At 25.7% G+C, this 18,982-nt stretch overlaps 2 protein-coding genes across 2 annotated transcripts in view; both read right to left on the reverse strand.

Moving 5' to 3' along the window:
• Nucleotides 1–628: 628 nt before the first annotated feature.
• Nucleotides 629–2,503, reverse strand: LOC145846923 (folylpolyglutamate synthase, mitochondrial-like). Its single transcript, XM_082953473.1, has 2 exons — nt 1,787–2,503; nt 629–1,705 (listed from the first exon to the last, which is right to left on the reverse strand). The coding sequence occupies exons 1-2, from the start codon at nt 2,289–2,291 to the stop codon at nt 735–737; spliced, it is 1,476 nt and encodes a 491-aa protein (XP_082809599.1). The 5' UTR covers nt 2,292–2,503; the 3' UTR covers nt 629–734.
• Nucleotides 2,504–7,787: 5,284 nt separating this feature from the next.
• Nucleotides 7,788–18,982, reverse strand: part of LOC145837790 (uncharacterized) — a 46,539-nt gene continuing 35,344 nt past the window's right edge. Inside the window, exons 13-17 of the mRNA XM_082945239.1 lie at nt 15,870–15,977; nt 15,500–15,700; nt 11,991–12,141; nt 9,043–9,116; nt 7,788–8,104 (exon numbers count right to left, since the gene is read on the reverse strand). Coding sequence (XP_082801365.1) covers nt 8,054–8,104; nt 9,043–9,116; nt 11,991–12,141; nt 15,500–15,700; nt 15,870–15,977 — 585 coding nt within the window. The 3' untranslated portion in view covers nt 7,788–8,053. The remainder of the gene's footprint in view (nt 8,105–9,042; nt 9,117–11,990; nt 12,142–15,499; nt 15,701–15,869; nt 15,978–18,982) is intronic.

An 18,982-nucleotide genomic window follows, 5' to 3' on the forward strand; every position in this document is an offset into this window, starting at 1 on the left:
TGGTAGTTATATATCCCCGGTTTTATATCCTTGTCCTTCTTAAACAAACTTTTCACACTTATACCCTAACCTAGGTGTTAAATTTTGTATAAGGTGGACTAGGGATGCAGCATAATAAAAAATATGCAGTTGAAATGGTATTTTTAGTTTATATACAACAAAGTTCAAATGACATTGCCAGATTTTAGCTTTTATGTAAGACTTGGCCAGGTGGTTATAAAAAAACTGAAACAAGTTTCTGAAAAATTGATAACATAATACACTAAGAAATTAGTAATAATATTAGTGTTCCTGTTTTTTTCTAAATAGGATACAATTTTTTAATTATAAGTTACCTGTTATTTTGGTTATATCAAATCAGATTCCTGTAGGCTTATACAGCATGAAATTTTATTTAAAGTGTTATATTTTTGACACTATTAAGTTTTAATTTTATATTTTTACTACTAACTGATCATTTCAACTATTAATGTTTTACTAATTAAATAATGAAACTGAAACTCTTAAAATTTGTTAATTTTAAATTAACATCATTTCATTAGTATATAATTTAATATTTAAGATACATCTTAAGTTAACAGCATCATATATTAACCAGAAGTTTAAAAACTTAAAAATGAAATTTAAAATATATTAGTGGCATTAACCTGTTATATAAAAAAATAATCAAAACGTACTTATATTACAAAACACATATAATTATAAATTTTCATGCTCATTCAAATACAATTCTTTTAGTCATTTAAGTCTGGATGTATGATGCTTAAAAAAGCACCAACCAAATGGAAACTTCCTATAACAAGAACTTGAACATATTTATCATTAGATAGCATGTATATTTCATCTAAAGTATTGTTAACACAGGGAAATGATTTAGATTTTTCAAAAACACACTCAGGTGCTACTTCCTTCCAATTGCAGTAATTCTTTTTCACCATTTCTAGTTGACTAGTGTATGAGTTTGAAAAATCATTTTGATCAGCAACATGTGTTTGTGAAATTGAGACAATATTTGGAGAAAAATATGCTCTATCAAACTTGCATTTTATTAAACTTTTAAACATGTTGTAAGAGCTTCTATTATGGGTCAAATTGAACACCATTAACTTTAAAATATTTTTTCCTGTAAGAGAAGAATCTTTATCAGATTGATCTTTAAACCAATTAGCAGCACACTTAATACTTTGTTCTGTATGTGCACCATCTAAATAAAATGTTAACCTATTGTTGTACTTTACAATGTGACTTCTACCATTTAACTTTCCTATAGACAAACCTTTGAGAATTTTGTGGTCAAGCTTGGAGTCTATAAATTTTATACCTCTGCACTTTGAAAGCCATTCTCTGCTTAAGGCAACAGCTAATGAACCATTAAGTTTTTGATGATTTCCAGCCATACTCAACCTTATATCTTCAGAATTCAGATAATTCTTAAGTGGAAGTGCTATACTTAAATTTGAACCCAGTTCTTTAGCCCTTTGAATGAGAATATCCATACCACCTACTGCTTGGGGAATTGTATAAGTTTTTACACCTGGTTTCATTATTCCTGCCTTTTGCCATGCAATTTTTTCAATTGTATCACCAAGCATAGTTACATGGTCCAAGTCAAGTGTTGCAATTCCACAAACTGCAGGTTTTTTAATAACATTAGTTGAGTCAAATGCACCCCCTATTCCTACTTCAAAAATTGCAGCTTCTACTGCTTCCTTTTTAAATATATAATAAGCTAAAGTGGTGAGTAAATAAAAATATGATGGCATTTGAATACTATATTTCTTTTTACTAATATCCAAAGCATGTTTCACTTCCCAATAGTATTTAGAAAACAAAAGTTTACTTATTGGTTTTCCATTAATTCTAATTCTTTCCCTCACTTCAACTAGATGGGGAGAATTAAAAAAACCTGTTTTTACATCATTTTGTAGAAGTATTCCTTCAACTAGTGCACTTGTTGACCCTTTACCTTTGGTTCCTGTTATGTGTACAACATTCATTTTACTCATATCCTCATCTGTAACTCCAGTCCGATACAAAAGTTGTCTCATTAATAGAAGTCCTTTCCCATCTAGCTTTTCATTCTTGTTAAGAACCTGATTACATTGCAAGCTGTTTAGGTCATTTACAGCTTTCAAATAGTTTTGTGAAGTCTTTGTCTTTTTAATATGCATTTCAGTAGTATTTGAAAAATGATTAATATAGTTAACAAACAATGCAGTTTCCATTGTTTTCTTAGGAGCCCTCAATCTATTTAATGACTGAAACATAAATTTGTATGAAGTGAAAATCATGATGAAAAAGGAGTTTTTAACCTAAATTTTCAACTCTCTTCCGCCACAAGTTATATGATAATTGTTAACAGCTATTGGTTTAATTTAATTATGGGTACATTTCAAATGCACTATACATATTCAATTAGATATAAGTGAGATAGACTTTCTTGTCACTTAAGATTATTTTGTTAAACCATTTGAAAGTGATACTTAAAGACAAGTTAGTAGAAAAAACACATTTTGTTTGAATTTGGTTTGAAAATTTACTATACAATTTTAAGGATTAATACAAAATTAATAAAGCGAGTGGAAATTTTGCGATTTGGAAGCAATAGTCATATTAGCTTTAGTATTTGTTTTATTTTTAGTTTTTTTATTCAAAACACAAAAATATTAACAATTTATTTAGTTTTTTTTACAGCGTACTATTTGTCTAATCTTTTAATAGTATTTTTTTGACCACGAACTTTAAGAAACATAATTTTGTAAAATAAAATAGATCGTATAACATGAGCTTTAAATATGTTTTTATTTATTGGTTAGAGCTATCGAGAACTTTTATATTGATTCAACTGTTCAACATCAAAAGTATATACTTTTTTATCAATGGCTCGGTATTGTATGTATATTTTAACATAAAATTGACACTTTTTTTTACATTTCGTTTTGAGTGCTAATGATGGCACAGGCCATCATAAGCCCCTGAAAAGGTTAAAAACTTTCGGCTATTTATGTTTTTTAGTGTTCTTTATCAATTTAGTCAGTAATAATTTTACCTTGTAATTGTCAAGATATAGTTGTGCAGTTTTATTTTTATAAAAATGTATTATAATGTTTGAACAAAGTTTTCAACGATGTTTTCAAGTAAAACATCAGTACAAAATAAATTGCTTAGACTACCATGATTTCTATTTAAACGTTCTTAAATTGTTTAAAAAAATTAATTTAATTAAAAAATTACCTTAGTTTAAAATATTTATATAATTCCTTTATATTATAATATCTACTTTTTTATCTATTTCAACAATAAAACACATGTTTAAAAACAATTTTTATATCTATCTTATACTATTTGATGTAAAGTTGCAAGAAAAAGCAAAAAATCGACGCTGTATATTTAACAAAGGTATGTTACAATTTAAAACTTTATACGCTTGCGTAAATTTGTAAATTAAATTGATTAATTGTATCAACTTATTTTAATAAATTTATGTTTTCATACTCCGTCGGGCCTTGATCTATGTTCTAAATATATTTTAACACGAAGAAAATAAATACAATAGTTTTAAATGATTACACACTTCAAAATTGTTGCTTGCCTTGTGTAAGCTTAAAATATGTCTGCTAGAGCAGTGCTTCTGAACCTTTTTCTATTGACGGAACCCTTTTCAAAAGTTCAACTTTTCCGCGGAACCCCTAATTTTAATTTTACATAAAATGTTTAATTAAATAAGTGTTCTTTTTAAATTTCGAAAAACTTCGCGGGACGCGGAACCCCTGAGAGGCGTCACGGAACCTTATTTCAGAAGCACTGTGCTAGAGTATAATTAGCAACAAGGTTACAACTAGACCATTTTTTTTAATGGATTACTGTAAAAACACATTAAAAACTAATCTAAAAAAAACCTTAGTAAGAAAACTAAATAAAGTTTATACATATATGTGACTGACAACCTAAGGTTTATTTTTTTGTACACCAGGTCGTTAAACCAATTTTTTTGAGCGCTTTTCTTTTATCGTTTAACAAGCAACATTCACAATAAATATATGTTTAAATAAAATGACTCGGTTAAATTTTATAGTTTATAAAAACTTTAGAAATTTAGTATGATCTTGAAATTAAAGCCAATAATTATGTTTAGATCGTTTATGATATAATTATCACATCCGGCCGGTTCCTAATTAAAAAAAAAAGTCTAGTTTCAGCCGACTATATATTTTTGATCCGGTAGATTACACTAGTTTTTAAATTTGTTACCCAAAACTAGATCGGGGTCTAACTACTTAAGAAAAGCAAAAGTAATTTTATTATTGAAAAAAAGTCTTTATTAAAAAAACACAATAAAACTATGAGAAAATCTTTTTTGAAAACGAGTTAACTATCAAGAATGAACAAACTAACTGTATCGGTACTTTTAAAATTTGTAACTGATGTATATTGTACTTTTATAATTACTTATTTGTAGTTCATGGTAACTTAAGAAAATACAAATTAAACTTTTTAATTTCTCTTTATTTACATATGTATACTTTAACAAAATCATCTTTAATGGTTAACTCCTAGTAGTTTTGCTTCCTTCGTTTTATAACTAACAAAAAAATTTCTTCATAAAGTGTTTCAAATTTTAACGATTTTTTTATTTCTAAATAAATCAGCTTAACTTTTCCAATGTTATAAAATATTACTAGGCGACTTCTTTAAGTCGGTATACTTGATATGTCGGCGATTTGTACACAACATGCCGGACTTATTTGACAAAAAATTTTGCTGTACGCTTTACTTTTGTTAAACTAGTTTCTTTATAATCAAGTTTTGTCAAGAGAAAGCTCTACTAACATGAGCCAATGTATACGAACGTAAACTTTACAGTTAGAGTTCATAAGAACACACGCTGTTTGATGCATTGAGCAATGTTTGTTAGTAAGTTTTTGTAACCAAAAAAAAAGAAAGTTCTAATAAAAGAAAAGTTCTAAGAACCTTGGTGTACGAAAAGACTTTTCGGTTATCGAGTCGTACACCACAATTAATTGAAAAATATTTTAATAAATAACTGTAAAAACATAATAGACAAACTATTTGCATTTACAGCAGGGTTTCCTAGCTAGGGGTGCTCGCATCCTTTGGTGGTGCGAGGCAGCATTCCAGGGGGTGCAAGATGGCTTTTAATTTTTTTTGATAAATAAGGAGATTTTCCTTTAATCTGGGCGACTGTGAGCCGAAATTTCTTTTACTAAACAAAAAAAAAACTATCGATTTTTAAAGCTAACACAAAATTCAAATCATATAAAAATTAAAATAATTTGATAGCAACATCATAGTCTAATTAGATAATTTTAACTAAGCACTCAAACTCCATACTAATTTAATTGATTTTTTGATCTTAGCTGTTACTTCATAAAAAAAAATTTTACGATTACCTAAATCTAAAGTGTGTTACAAGTTGTAGAATAATGTGAATGTATAGTTTTTAATTGAAAATATTAATTTAGCTTAAGCTAGAACAGTTTTTTTTAATACCTAATTCATATTAACATATTAAAATGTATAAAAGGTTTTATAACCAAGAGTCATTAAATTCAAAGTGGATTGTTTAACTTGAATTCTTAATATATTCCAAAAAATATTGCGAAACAAAAATATAACTTTTCGTTAAGTACCTTGTGACTGTGAGTATTTGCCAAACGACATGTCATTAGGGATTTTTTAATTAAAAATATAGAATAGTTTTTTTTTTGTTTTAGTATTGTTTTTTTTTTAATTTCGCTTGATTAAAAGTTAAAAAACAAAAAATATTTTTTAAAAATAGGGCAGGTAGAATAACAAGTGATAAGTTCAAAACTCAATTTACTGACCTTCAGAAAACGTTTATTGTTGCAGAGGGGAAAACAGGTTCTGATATTTTCTACCTTACAAAAAAAACTACTTTGAATGCAGTTTGTTGTATTTTCCATGTCTTTAATTTTTGTCAATATAGTACACTATCAAAAAATTAGTTGATATACAAAACTTCATCGTTCTCTATCATATTAAAATATTTCGGTGTGCGGGGTATAAAAAGGAACTTCTTTTTTTTTGTTTCTTAATTTTTGGGAACCACTTGTTTACAGTATAATTAATCAAAACAAAGACTTAATCACGGGCATTTATTTATTCTTATTAATCGTTTTTTTGTTATTGTTCGTTATCCAATAAATAACAAAAAATGCAAATTTATTTTATGACCTGGTTTTGGTTGGATAAACCGACCTCTTCAAATAAAACAGTTTAATGGCACTTTTAATGGTACTTGAGTATGATTTTAGAAGTATTAATTCATATAAAAATATTTTTAGATGTGATTGTTGCTTTTTAAAAAGCTTTCAAAAAAGAATTAAAGATTTATAAACAAATACTTAAAAAACTACATGGCTGCCAAGATTTTGTTTCTACTACGTCTAGCCCGCAAAAGACTTTTCTTGTACATCTTGCCCTTCGACTAGAAAATGGATGAAAAAATAATTTTAAATAGTAATTTAACACGTTTAAAGTTTCAAATTAACTAGATCCGGTCAGATCTTGAATAAAAAATAATACTCTACAACCTTTCCTAGTTTCAGACAAGACGTTAAAAGGTATCCGTGGTGTGCGACTTGATAACCGAAAGGTTTTTTCGTGTACCAGGCCTTATGACCAAATATTATCAGTGTTTTATTTTTCATTTAATATACTATAGTTTACTAAAATATAAAAACACATTTATGTACATTTGCAATTGAAATAATAAATACTTATTTATAGATAATAATTTTAATACTATTCGCTTAAAGTTTTCAAATAAGTATACCTATGTTACAAAAGATTTCTAGTATATATAACGAATCTTTACAAAATATTTTTTTTGCAGAATTTTAAAACACGTAGTATGTATATTAAAGCCTTTTAAAACTAATTATCCACAAGTTATTGACTACATAAAAAATGTTTGTTTTTATTGTAAAAACTACTTTAATACAGGTTTATAAACAGTTTTATGTGGAAAATTACAGGTTTTTAGTCGTGCTATGTGCAAAACCTATTGACAGATCTTATTCCAAGTACATACGATACCTCACTACTTGTGACGATTTTTTCGTCATCTAAAATGTTAAGAAACATCAAAGAAGTTTTAAAATATAACCAATGAATAACAGAATATAAAAAACTTATTTATGCTAAAATTTTAGACATTCACAGTTTTAAAATAAATTAAAGTTGCATTTCATTAAAAAAAGATACTTTTTAACTCAACTAAAATATTATAATGACTATAATTTAAAACTATATATCACCTAAAATGAATGCATTTATTTTTCGTTACCCACGTTTTAGGTAACTACGTGTATAAAATATTCATACAATGGAATATTTTCAATAGTAAAAATAGATGTTTTAGCTATATTAAAAATTAAGGTCCATGAAAATAATTTAACGAAATCATACACTTCAGTAGTCTTTGTTTTTTTTGATTATTATAAATAAAAGCTGATATTCTAAAGTTTCAAATTATATCAAGTTATGTACAAGCATTGAACTCATTTAAAAAATGGTATTTCGGATAGAAAGCAGTTTGTTAAGTACAAATGGAATTGATATAAACTAAACTGAATATAAGTTGATAGTATACATAACTTATATAACTAATTTAGAAATAATGTCTTCATAAAACAAAGTGTAAAACAGTAAGCACTTCTCGTAAAGCAAATTTTAGTAAAATTTTTCTTTAGTAGTTTAAATAAGTCAACTTGTGAAAAAATAAAAAATCTGTTTTGGAAAATAGTTTAAGTTTTATTTACTTTTTATACAAAAAATCAAGAAAAACAAATATTTAAATACGTTTAATATAGTTATTGAAGTTAAATAAAATGTAACTTTAAATAGTATTTAAGACATAAAGTGTTAAGTTTAATACAATTAATACTTCAAATGTTTATCTTTTTGTAAAAAAATAAGGTTTCAAAATTTATTTCATCATTTTATATTTTTTAACGTAAGTAAAATGAGAATTCTTAAAGCTTAATTTCGGTGTATAGTTTTTAGTTGTTCAGTCTTTGTTTCTTTGGAAAATCGACTTAATCATTTTAACTTTTTCCACCTGAAATTAAAAAACGATCAAATTTCTAAAGAAAACAGTAAAGATGCTATTTTTTTACTAACTGACTAGCTTTCAAAAAAAAAATCCAACTCAATCAGTTTACATATAGTAACATTAGTGCAGTATAAAATAGATCATATATAAATTTAAAAAACGTAAAAAATTGTAAAAATAAAACTTATCAATTTAAAACTTACTAAAACTAAATAAAAAATAACATCAGATGTTCTATATTAAGTAATGAAAAAAAGATCAATAAACAAAATATTTTAATTTTTTTGCAAACTATGTTTTAAGATTTCGGAAACGACTTGTATAATAACACAAAGAGTTTTGATGAAACCTGTTTCATATTTTTAAAACAGTTCGTGTTAAATACTTAATTGTTACTTAATGCTGAACAGTTTGGTCACAACTACAAATTACCTATCTTTTTGAGGAAAATAAATATGCTTGCGATAACAATGGCCCAATTGTTGTTTAAAACGCTAAACTATATGGTTACTACCTCAAAGACAAAGACTATGGATCCTTAGACTATCGAGGGAAAAGATTGATGTACTAGATGATTTAGTTTTAAATATTTCAAGTTAAGCGACTGAATTTCGAAATATTTTTCATTAAGCAACTTAAATAGACTCGGAATCTTCTAATCGTCTAAATAATCTGTATGGCTGACTGCAAAATCAAGCAGTCATCCATACAGATTATGATACGTTCAGGAAGTACAAAAGTACTTTTTTAATAATAAATTAAAATAATTGATTTTGATTAATAAAATTAATTTATCAAGTAATGTGATCATTGTAAAATAATTAATCTAAAATATGAATAAAAAACAAAACAAAACGTAGACAGCTTTTCTAGTTAATTAGTCCCATTTATAATACTTATACAAAAACCAATTTACAGTAACAAAAAGAGCCAATAAAACTTACTTTGGAAGATTTATTACTTGATAAGGACAAATTAGAAGTATTTGATCTCAAACTTGATGGAATAAAAGAATTGGCTGTTAAAATAAAAATTATTAAAAGTTATTCTTTTGCATCTGTGGTTACTTTATAAGAAATAAAAACTATTTAATTAGATATATAAAATAGAAAACATTTAATTTCTTTTACCTTGAAAATAAAAAAAAATACTCATAAATGTATCATTATTTAAAACTTTATTTTATTGAAACTGACTGCTATAACATAACTAAAAAACTATTAGATTATTTTCACAATTTTTTATACTTTAACAAGTTATAACACATTAAGCGAACTGTTAAACATTAATTGAGCTAGTGTTTTTGTAATTATGGCCTTAATTGACACAGTTCAGCTTCTGAGTTTTAGTTAAAACAAGTTTAAAACAAAGCTATTGATTGATTTAAAACTAAACATTTTAGAAGTACAAAGAAACTATTTTTAAAGTACCTGCTGCGTAAATTTGAAAAAAATAGAATCAATTTTTTTTTCATATGGTAGACTATATCTTGAATAAAGTTACTATAATAACATGTATGATGTTCTTAAGGCAAAATTTTGTTTGGAAAAATTTACTTATGTATTATTTACTGGTAAACTTTTAATGAAAAAAAATACTTTAAAAGTTTTAAAAGCTTTTAAATTCAATTGCTAAGTTAAGCTGTACATACAACTAATAACAAATGTATCAATTAAACATCATTTTAATACCCAAGTTTAAAACTGCCACGGTTCTTTCGCAACCACTGTATATTTTTGCACTTTTGCCGAATGGTTAAACATACAAAATTACCAAGTGGGTTACTGTAACCTAACAATTCTTATTAACTTCTAATTATACAAATACTTGCTGTGCATTGTGCAAATGATCAGGTCATGCAGAATTTAGATTCAGGTTCTGCTTTTGAGATCTTGATAGAAATCTTACGTAACACTTGACAAATAAAATTATTGCTGTTGCAACAAATTAATAGTCTTGCCTTTAAAAAAAGGCTCAAAAAAATTGTTTTACCGAGTAAGTATCTAACACTGGAACTTTTTTAACTTGTATATTGCTCAAGTTTTAATACATACTATTTTACACTAAAAATAAGACCTTTAAAGACTATGTTATTAGTATAGAACATTTTTCAGTTTAGTAAAATATTTTTATAAGTATATGCAATAAGCAATAAATTTTTTTTATAAAAACTCATAAAAATAATAATCGAATTACAAAATCCAGAGTTGCCACAGATCATGCTCAGATAAATTTCCGGACTTTTACTGAATTTTCTTAATCAAATTCTTAATTAAAACCGATTCTAAAATATAAATACATAAACAAACACTTGAATTTATGTTAAGTTTTCAATCTTAATTTATACAGGTTAAAACAAAGGTACTTTTGCTGGATGTAATCATATAACTTCCATTGCACCATTTTAACCATCTATTTATGATGATGTATTTGCAATAAACAGCTCTATCAGTAAACTACTTGTATCTTTATCACATAGTAGTAACACACGTGAGAGCATAAAATATTTTAATATATCCCAAAAATTAAATTAGACTCTAAAAAAAGATGAAATGCAAAAGCAATTTTTTTTAGAAAATAACATTAGCAAAATGCAGTTTGAGTGATGATTAACTTGCTTATTAAGAGCATGTTTATATCAAATTTCCTGATTTTTTCTGACTTTTGTCTTTTTTTATTTTCATGACTCTGTGGCAACCCTGAAAATATTTTTATCATGAATACCCTATACTCTTTTAAAATTATAGCATAAAATTCCTAGTATTAATCCAAGTACTTTTACTTTGTAGCATTAACATTTTTTAAACATCACTAAAAAAAAACTATTGTGATGGGAAAATCAAATAATATGTCACTGTAATAACCAATTTTTTTTGTAACTTGAGCGTGCAAATTTGTCGGTAAAAGTTAGAAACATGCAAGCTAAGTACCAGTAAAAATACTACAATACAGAAATTTATAATATTTAGAAATGAGTGGAAAGAAAACAAGTAGTCTAGAAAAATAACACTTAAGAAAAAAAGTGTGATTTCATTACCATTTGATTTTTCATATGCTTATTCTTAACAGGGTTGTCACTCGTTTTTTCAAAATTTATTCCAGGTTTTTAAAAGTACACATTTTTGGGTTTATTTTTAGTTTAAAGTTAATTTTAAGGTAAGAAACTGTTTTAAATAGTACAAAAAAATTGAAAAGATGCTGTAAAGCTACTTTAAATGTGTTTTTTAATAAAAAAATTTTTGATGACGACAATTTTTTTTTATCTATAGAATAGATTTTTTGAGTCAAATCAAAATTTTGCTACTGAACATGTTAAAATTCCAGGTTTTGAACAGATTTTTTTACCTAAATTGTTAAATTCCAGGTTTTTCAAGGTAAAGTGGAAATCCTGTCTTAAAATATTTATAATAAAAAACATCAGAACAAAAGTATATGGTATATCTTATTGAAACTCTCATTTTTTGAAGTTTTATTCGTATTAAAAAAAAAAAAGTACAGAATGATACTAAATTACATAAAAATTATGATAAGTTTTTAAAGATTACAAACTCTAAACTACTTCTCCTATTTTTAAAAACAGTTAGAATTGTAGTAAAAAAATCAACTAATTAACTAAGTATGACATCTTTTGAAAATATTTACTTAGTTTACTAGAGGTTTTTGATAATTAAGTAAACTAATAAATATTGGTCAGTGTCCATGCAAAACGATATGTTACACTTACAAAATTCATGAAATGGTTAAAAAAAGAATTTAGTTTCAATCTAACTAAGCAGTTAGAAAACTTTTCTAACAAAACAAGTAAAAATGTAAATTTCAAAAGATTATTAGACTGTAAAAAACGTATGTATTAGTAGCCTTCATATAATTTTAAAATGAATGTACAACTTACATTCTCGTGTAGTTTTATTACGACTTAACTTTGAAATTCCAGACTTGACTTTTTTTTGAATTTTCCCTTTTTTCCGCTGGACTTTTGGTGTGTTTTTTATTTCAAAAAAATCCATTGGTTTTATTTTTACGTCTACATCATCTTTTGATCGCTACAAAAACATTTTATATTGTTAACTAAGAAATATAAACGCTTGAGTTGGCTGACTTTTTAGAATATATCTAAAAGTTTGTAAAGATTGACTTATAATCTCAACTTATTTCACTAAACTAATTTTATTTCAAGATATTAGAACGTTATAGAATTTTATCGATAGAAAAAATTTATAGTATAAATTTTTTACAACAACATTAATTCAAAAACTCAATAAATTTTAAAACCTATTTTTATTGAATGTCTGATATGCTTTTACAGTTTTCACACCTAGACACCAATTAAAATTATTAAATTTATTTAGCTTAGCCTAGGAGTGAGAAATTTTTGTAGGTGGCGAGCTAGGTTTACTATAAAATAGTTTCTTGCAGGCTAGAATTGTTAGAGAAGTCTTTGACAACCGCGTAGTTTTGAAAATATTTTAATTACTATTTGTAAAACCAGTCTAAAATAAAAAATAATAATGATCTGATCGTTTAAAAAGCAATACATTATACTTCAGTCCAAATTAAGATCACGTTAAAAAAAAATAATATAAAAAAAGCTCAACTTTGTTTTTTTAATATAAAATAATGACGTGGACCAAATATTTTTGTTTATCTAACCAAATTTGGCCTTGACTTTGTTAGTCCTCTATGTTAGTCTAATTTACTCAAAATTTTCATTAAGTTTAAAAATAGCCTGAGACTATAGTACAGGGTTGCCACTCGTTTTTTCAAAAATTTTTCCAGATTTTTTAAATTTCTTCCAGGTTTTTGAAAGAACATCCTTTTTTGGTAACTTTTAGTAAGTTATTATTTAGCTAAAAAAACTGTTGTTCAAAAGATATAAATAACTTAAGAGTTACTGTAAGTATTGAAATTTATTTTTATTATGTTCATATGGAACCTGTATTAAATTCTCCTAAGATGGTTGTTCAACAAATATATTTTTTTAATTTACAGTGTCTTGATATTACTAATAAAATTTATGAAAAAGTAATCAACGGAACCTAAGTTGTAGGTAAAGATAACATAAAAAAACAACAACACTTACTCTTAAAAAAATAAAATCCTTAAATATAAAAGTAATTTGTAAAAACAATGCATATTCTTAGAGAAAAATACTTAAGAATGTTTTAATTAAAAAGATACTTAAATATTTAAATTGAAATCAAAAACTAGCTATAAAAGTAAAGATTGTTAACAAATAAAACTTATCAATAAAAATATAATTCGTACTTAAGTAAAATCTGGAACTACATCTGGAAGGTCTTGACTTAAGGCTCACTGCAATAAAACTGACTTCTTCTCAACATACTCATACATAAATACTATTTCTCCCATCATGACTATTACTTACATCAGTTTTATTTTCTCCTGCTATTTAATTTCTCATTACATTAATATTTTGCTCCAGTTGAATGTTGTATATTAATATTTTTTAAGTAAATAAAACAGCAAGTGAAACTGCTATTTCATTAAAATGTACATAGATTGTAACTAATTTAAATAATACTTTTCAAGCTTTATAAAACTTATTTAAAATTTAAGAAAAAAATTAATTTGTCTGAAGTACATTAAATTCATCTTGTGCTAAAGTAGAAGAATGACAGCATACACATTGTGTATTGTTTAGTTTACTTTATTTGTTGTTAAAAAAATTTGAAGAGTTTTGTGTCAACTTCATATTTTTCTGTAAAAAAATTGTAACATTTTTGTTACAAGTACAAAGTAATGTTTTTTATTTCTTTTCTAATGACTTACTCACTAACAATATCAACAAAAAGTTAATGTTAAAATATCATTGTTTCTATAACAACAAAGTTAGCTAAAACTATAGATTTATAAGTCATAAAAACTATAGGTATTTTAATTTTATCTATTTTATAAAAATTAAAAAAAACTGAAACTTAAAAAGTTCCAGGTTTTTTCTTCAAAATTCCAGATTTTTCCAGGTAAAGTGGCAACCCTGATAGTACCTTGTATTTAATTTTCATTAAAACTTAATCCTCATATATCTATCAAAAATTTTTACAGAACTATAAAAAAAAGCATAAGACATTTAACTTATATAAATTATTAAAAAAACTGCATGGAATTATTGAATAATAACAAGTTTAAAAAATAAAAGTAAGTTATATTTTTAGTTTGAATTAATTTAGATATTGTACAAAGATATAAATTGCTGAAGTTCTAACTCTAAAAAAAATTGTTAAACAAATCTTAACCTTTGAAAAGGTTGATAGTAAATATTTTTTTTATTAAGTTGAAACAACAGTTATATACATTGAACATAATATTCAAGGAACTCTATGCAGGATTGCCAAATTTTCTTTAGGTTTTCAAAGTTTCTTCCAGGTTTTATAATTACACATTTAGGGTCTACTTTTAGTTTAATATTAAGTTAAACGTAAAAAATTATGTTAAATATTATATCGACATTGAAAATATATTTTATAGCTTCTTTAAATGTGTTTTTTAATAAAAAATTTTTTGATGATGACAAATTTTTTTTATCTACACGATAGACTTTTTGTGTCAAATCGAAATTTTACTACTTAACATGTAAAAATAGATTAAAATTCCAGGTGATTTAGTGATGTCTGTTCAAAATTTCTTAAATTCCAGGTTCTTTGGCAACCCTGTCTACAGGTAGGTGTCAGAATAGCAACAGCGAAATTTTTGCACGGGTAATCGCTTCCGCACGGAGAAAACACTTTAACCACTTGTGCCTTAAACTTCACTCTAATACGGTGTAGGTATCGCTGCTTCTAAAATAAGATGCCAATGCGTCACTCTGTGCTAAAGTGACACTTTATTCTAAAATGACGCTTTGTGCTATTCTGACTCGTTCCTTTGAAAACAAACTGCATTGTTTAAAAATAAAAAATCAACCAGAAACAAACATAAATTTCTAACAAATCAATTGATGTACATACTTATTTGAGTCAAGTTCTGTTAAATAAAACTCAAGATTGTTAGTTTAAACCAAATAAATTCAAAAATTAGTTTAAAAAATGATTTTTTGACGCTACCTTACAAGCATTTTTATTTATATCGAACATTTAAAAAATGATCTAACTTTTTATAAAGGATTATTTTACTAGATGTATGAATAAAGTAACACTAAGCAACCAATATTTAAATAATGTTAAAAAAACTTGTAAAATAAGACCAAGCCGATGAACTTTTATTTGCAATTAAAAAATTATACTCATTGTATGCATTTTGCTGACTCGGTTGCAGCAAGAACTATGTAAATATAATGTAAAACAAACTTAATCAGATTTTTTACAAAAATTAACCGTACTAGTGTTAGTTGTCATAAAAATTTTGAGTATAATAAAAATTAATAAGAAGATAAATCTATTTTACTTTAGCTGTTGTATGCATCTCTGAAAAGAAACTCTTTCTTTTATTGTTCTTTTCAGTACTTTGCATAATAGTAAGCATGTCATTTGACCCTATTTTAACATTTTCAGGCACTTCATCGTCTGATTTCGTAGTCATCCTTTTCATGGTGTCCTCAACTTTTCCATATTTAACTGCGTCGTCGCACTTTCTCGGAGTGTTTAACTAAGATTTTAATAAGTTTTCGTGAGATACTTTACTCACACTGAATCATAAGTATTCTATTAGTAATTTAAAGATAATTTTTAAACTAAACTTTTTTTAAAACTAATTTTAAAATTTTGTATCTAAATAATTTAACATTAAACAAAACCGTTATGTTTAAAAAACAAACTTGTGTTTCTGCTGGATAACAAGTTCGAAGCGCAGGAGGCATCATTGAATTTCTTCTTTGTAGTTCTGCTATCCTTTCCAACTTGTTTTCTTTTTGATTTGGTTTTAGCTAAAAAATTGAATTTTTTGGCTGTCAAAATTAAAACATGAATTTGAAGCTCTTAAATTTATAAGTTTGTGGAAATCCCAGAGTTTTTTTTCAAATATTTATTTCTAGAGTTAGTTTGTATTAACTATATACTTTTAAAAGTTGTATATAAAATCTAAAGATCTCGAATGTTACTTAATAGATTAGTATTTTGTTTTCCTCAAAAACAAAACAAATTTTATAATAAATTAAGATGATAGATTTATAGAAGAAAACCCTGGTGTTTGGTCGGAAGCCTAATTGTTTGTTTTAAAATTTAAGAGTCATTGAAAAATACATAAAACACTAGATGTAACTTTATCATATTAAGAAATGTAAATACTGCTAATATACAGTAACCTGCTGCTTGAGTACGCACTTCCTGAGTTAGAATTTCTAAAGCAAAAAACGCTGTGTTCAAAATGCAATTTTTTAACTTTGAAATTAAAAAAGATTTACCTGAAATTAGCTAAATTTTAAAATTTATTTTTGAGCAAATTTTCTAGTACAAAATTTAAATAAAACGAAAACAATCAGAAAAAGGTTATAAACCTACAAACTTATATAAAATCTAACATTCAAAACAATTATTTTATACTTTATTCAACGTAATAACGAAGAGGGCACTTAACATTTGCAAACCCTATGAATAATATAAAGAAATAAAAAACACTAAAAAAAAGTTATAAGAAAATTAGATGACCGAAATTAATGAACAACGCAATTGACATTTACATACCATATGATTGAAACATATATGTAAAACGCGTGTAAAAAAATATTCTACAATTCAAATATTCAAAGAAAACAATAAAGAATGAACTAAAATTTATTTTTAACTAGAATGTAGCGCTGTTTGGGTACATCAGGTACTTTTTGCTGTTCCAAAAGTTTTTTAAAGCTGATTGTAGCCTTCTATAGTTGCTTTTAGCAGCTGTATTTCTGCTTAAAACAGCTTTTCTTTTAAAATTACAGACTTTGTTTAAACATTAACAAAGACATTGGTAGTTTGTAAACTTTGATTATTGCTACCATCATCTATTGGCTCATTCTCATCTGAAGCAATATTCACTTCTTCATTTACTGATTGCTGTACATGAAAAAACGAATTACTCATTCTAATATTTATTCTTGGAATATTTCGCTGATTTCATCATCTATGTCAACAAGTTCATCAAAATCTTGATGTCTGGCATTAATGTTAAAAAAGCTCTAAAAATTCATTGTTGTCAAAAGTTGTCTCTGTGTCAGCGCCGTTTAAGGTTATTCTGAAGTCTGATTTCAGAATTTTTTTTAGGAATTTATCTTTCAAAATTTGTAGGTAGAAAGCCAAGATTCTAACGCATTTAGTGCTTAAACTAAACTAAAATACTCCATCTATAACAAGAGTTATGTGAGTTTGCGCGAAGCTGTTTGAAGAGTTTTTGCTTAGCTTAAATTTTGATGTCTTTAGAAATAGAAAATCAATGATTAAATAAAAAACTACACTTTTTATAGAGATTAAAAAGATACTTTAAAGAATTGCTAAGTTAGAAAAAGTTTTAAAATTAAAAAATATTTTTATGTTAAAAAAATAAAATAAATAAAGGTTTTATTTCTGTATATTTTTATCGACATTCTAGTAAAAAAAAAAAATCCGGGTTGGTTTATACATATATGTATATGTTTTTAAAATCCGTAGATTTAGTAGATTAAAACAGCACTAACAAAGCGTCATCAACCTACCCAGAATTTTTATTTAACAAGAAACAAATCCAGAAAAAAAGAAACCCTATCGAACCTAATTTTAAAATTTTTAATAAATAACTTTAGTAGAAAGAGTTCGTTTTTATTATTACAACTTTGTTTTTAGTATTAACGAAAAACATCTACAAGCTGTTAAAAAATGAAATTGATAAAAATATGAGTTTAATTTGCCTTATTTTAATTTTAAAACAAAGTTATTTATAATATGAAAAACACATAGAGCAAAAACACTTTATAAGAGCTACTACTTAAAGTCCGATAACTTTTGTTCTGCAAGAATTTCTTTTTATTTAGTTTGTAAAGTTCAACAGATATAACCTTAAACTACATTAAAGTTAAATATTTTTAAAGATTTACAAATACTGATTTTTGAACAAAATTCATTCCCTATTTCCAGCTAAACGCGATTTGGACCACTTTGAGTTTCATCAGTAACTTTCTCCCATGTCTCTTTAGCATAGTTAGCTGCATCTAGCAGAGTTGCAAGTCTGCCATAAAGTACACCAACAAATTTTCAACGAAATTTAGAGCCTTTTTCTTTTAGTTATTTTAATTGTCTTGTTCAGCTCATAGACTTACTAAAAATCTTTTAAAAACAGGAACTTATATCTCTTTTTGACAGCTGCAACAACTCCTAATTCGCATGGCTGTTTCAAGCTTGTTACACTTAACCGGTTTTTAACATGTTTTATTATGTTTAATGTATAAAAGACCAGGACTTCTTGAGTACGCAATTTTGCGCTGTGTCCAGAGAGCGTACTCAACAGGCAGGTTACAGTACTATTAAACTAACACAACAACATCAAAATCCAAACAAAGTAATTGTTAACTTTCGTTTCGCAGTTAAGTTTTGTTAGCAGTTTTTGGCAGTTACAGAGTGTCTACATTAAAATTATTAAAAAAGCACAGGTGTATAATTAAACTTTTTAGTATAAATATTAAATTGTATAGTTAGTCTAAAAACCTACTAAAAGAACAGTGAAGGTGGCCACTGATTTTTGAGAAATTTCTTGAGGTTTTTAAAAGTACACGTTTGGGTCTATTTTCAATTTTAATAAAGTTAAAGTAAAAAATCTGTCTTAAATAGTATAACAACATAGAAAAGATCCTGTAATGCTACTTCAAATGTATTCTTTAATAAAAAAATCGATGATGACAAATTTTTTGTATCTATATAATAGACTTTTTGTTTCAAAACAAAATTTTGTTACTTAACATGTAAAAATTGTTCCAAACTCCAG

This window comes from Thalia democratica, chromosome 1 (genome assembly GCF_965202585.1).
Source record: "Thalia democratica chromosome 1, ktThaDemo2.hap1.1, whole genome shotgun sequence".
In the NCBI taxonomy this organism is placed as follows: Eukaryota; Metazoa; Chordata; class Thaliacea; order Salpida; family Salpidae; genus Thalia; species Thalia democratica.

What these genes read in the sequence shown, in the direction of transcription:
- LOC145846923 (XM_082953473.1), bottom strand. Translation starts at nt 2,291, where the DNA reads ATGATTTTCACTTCATACAAATTTATGTTTCAGTCATTAAATAGATTG. An exon ending in GAAACATGCTTTGGATATTA is followed by an intron (nt 1,706 to 1,786) that starts GTAAAAAGAAAT and finishes TTAAAAAGGAAG; the next exon opens with CAGTAGAAGCTGCAATTTTT.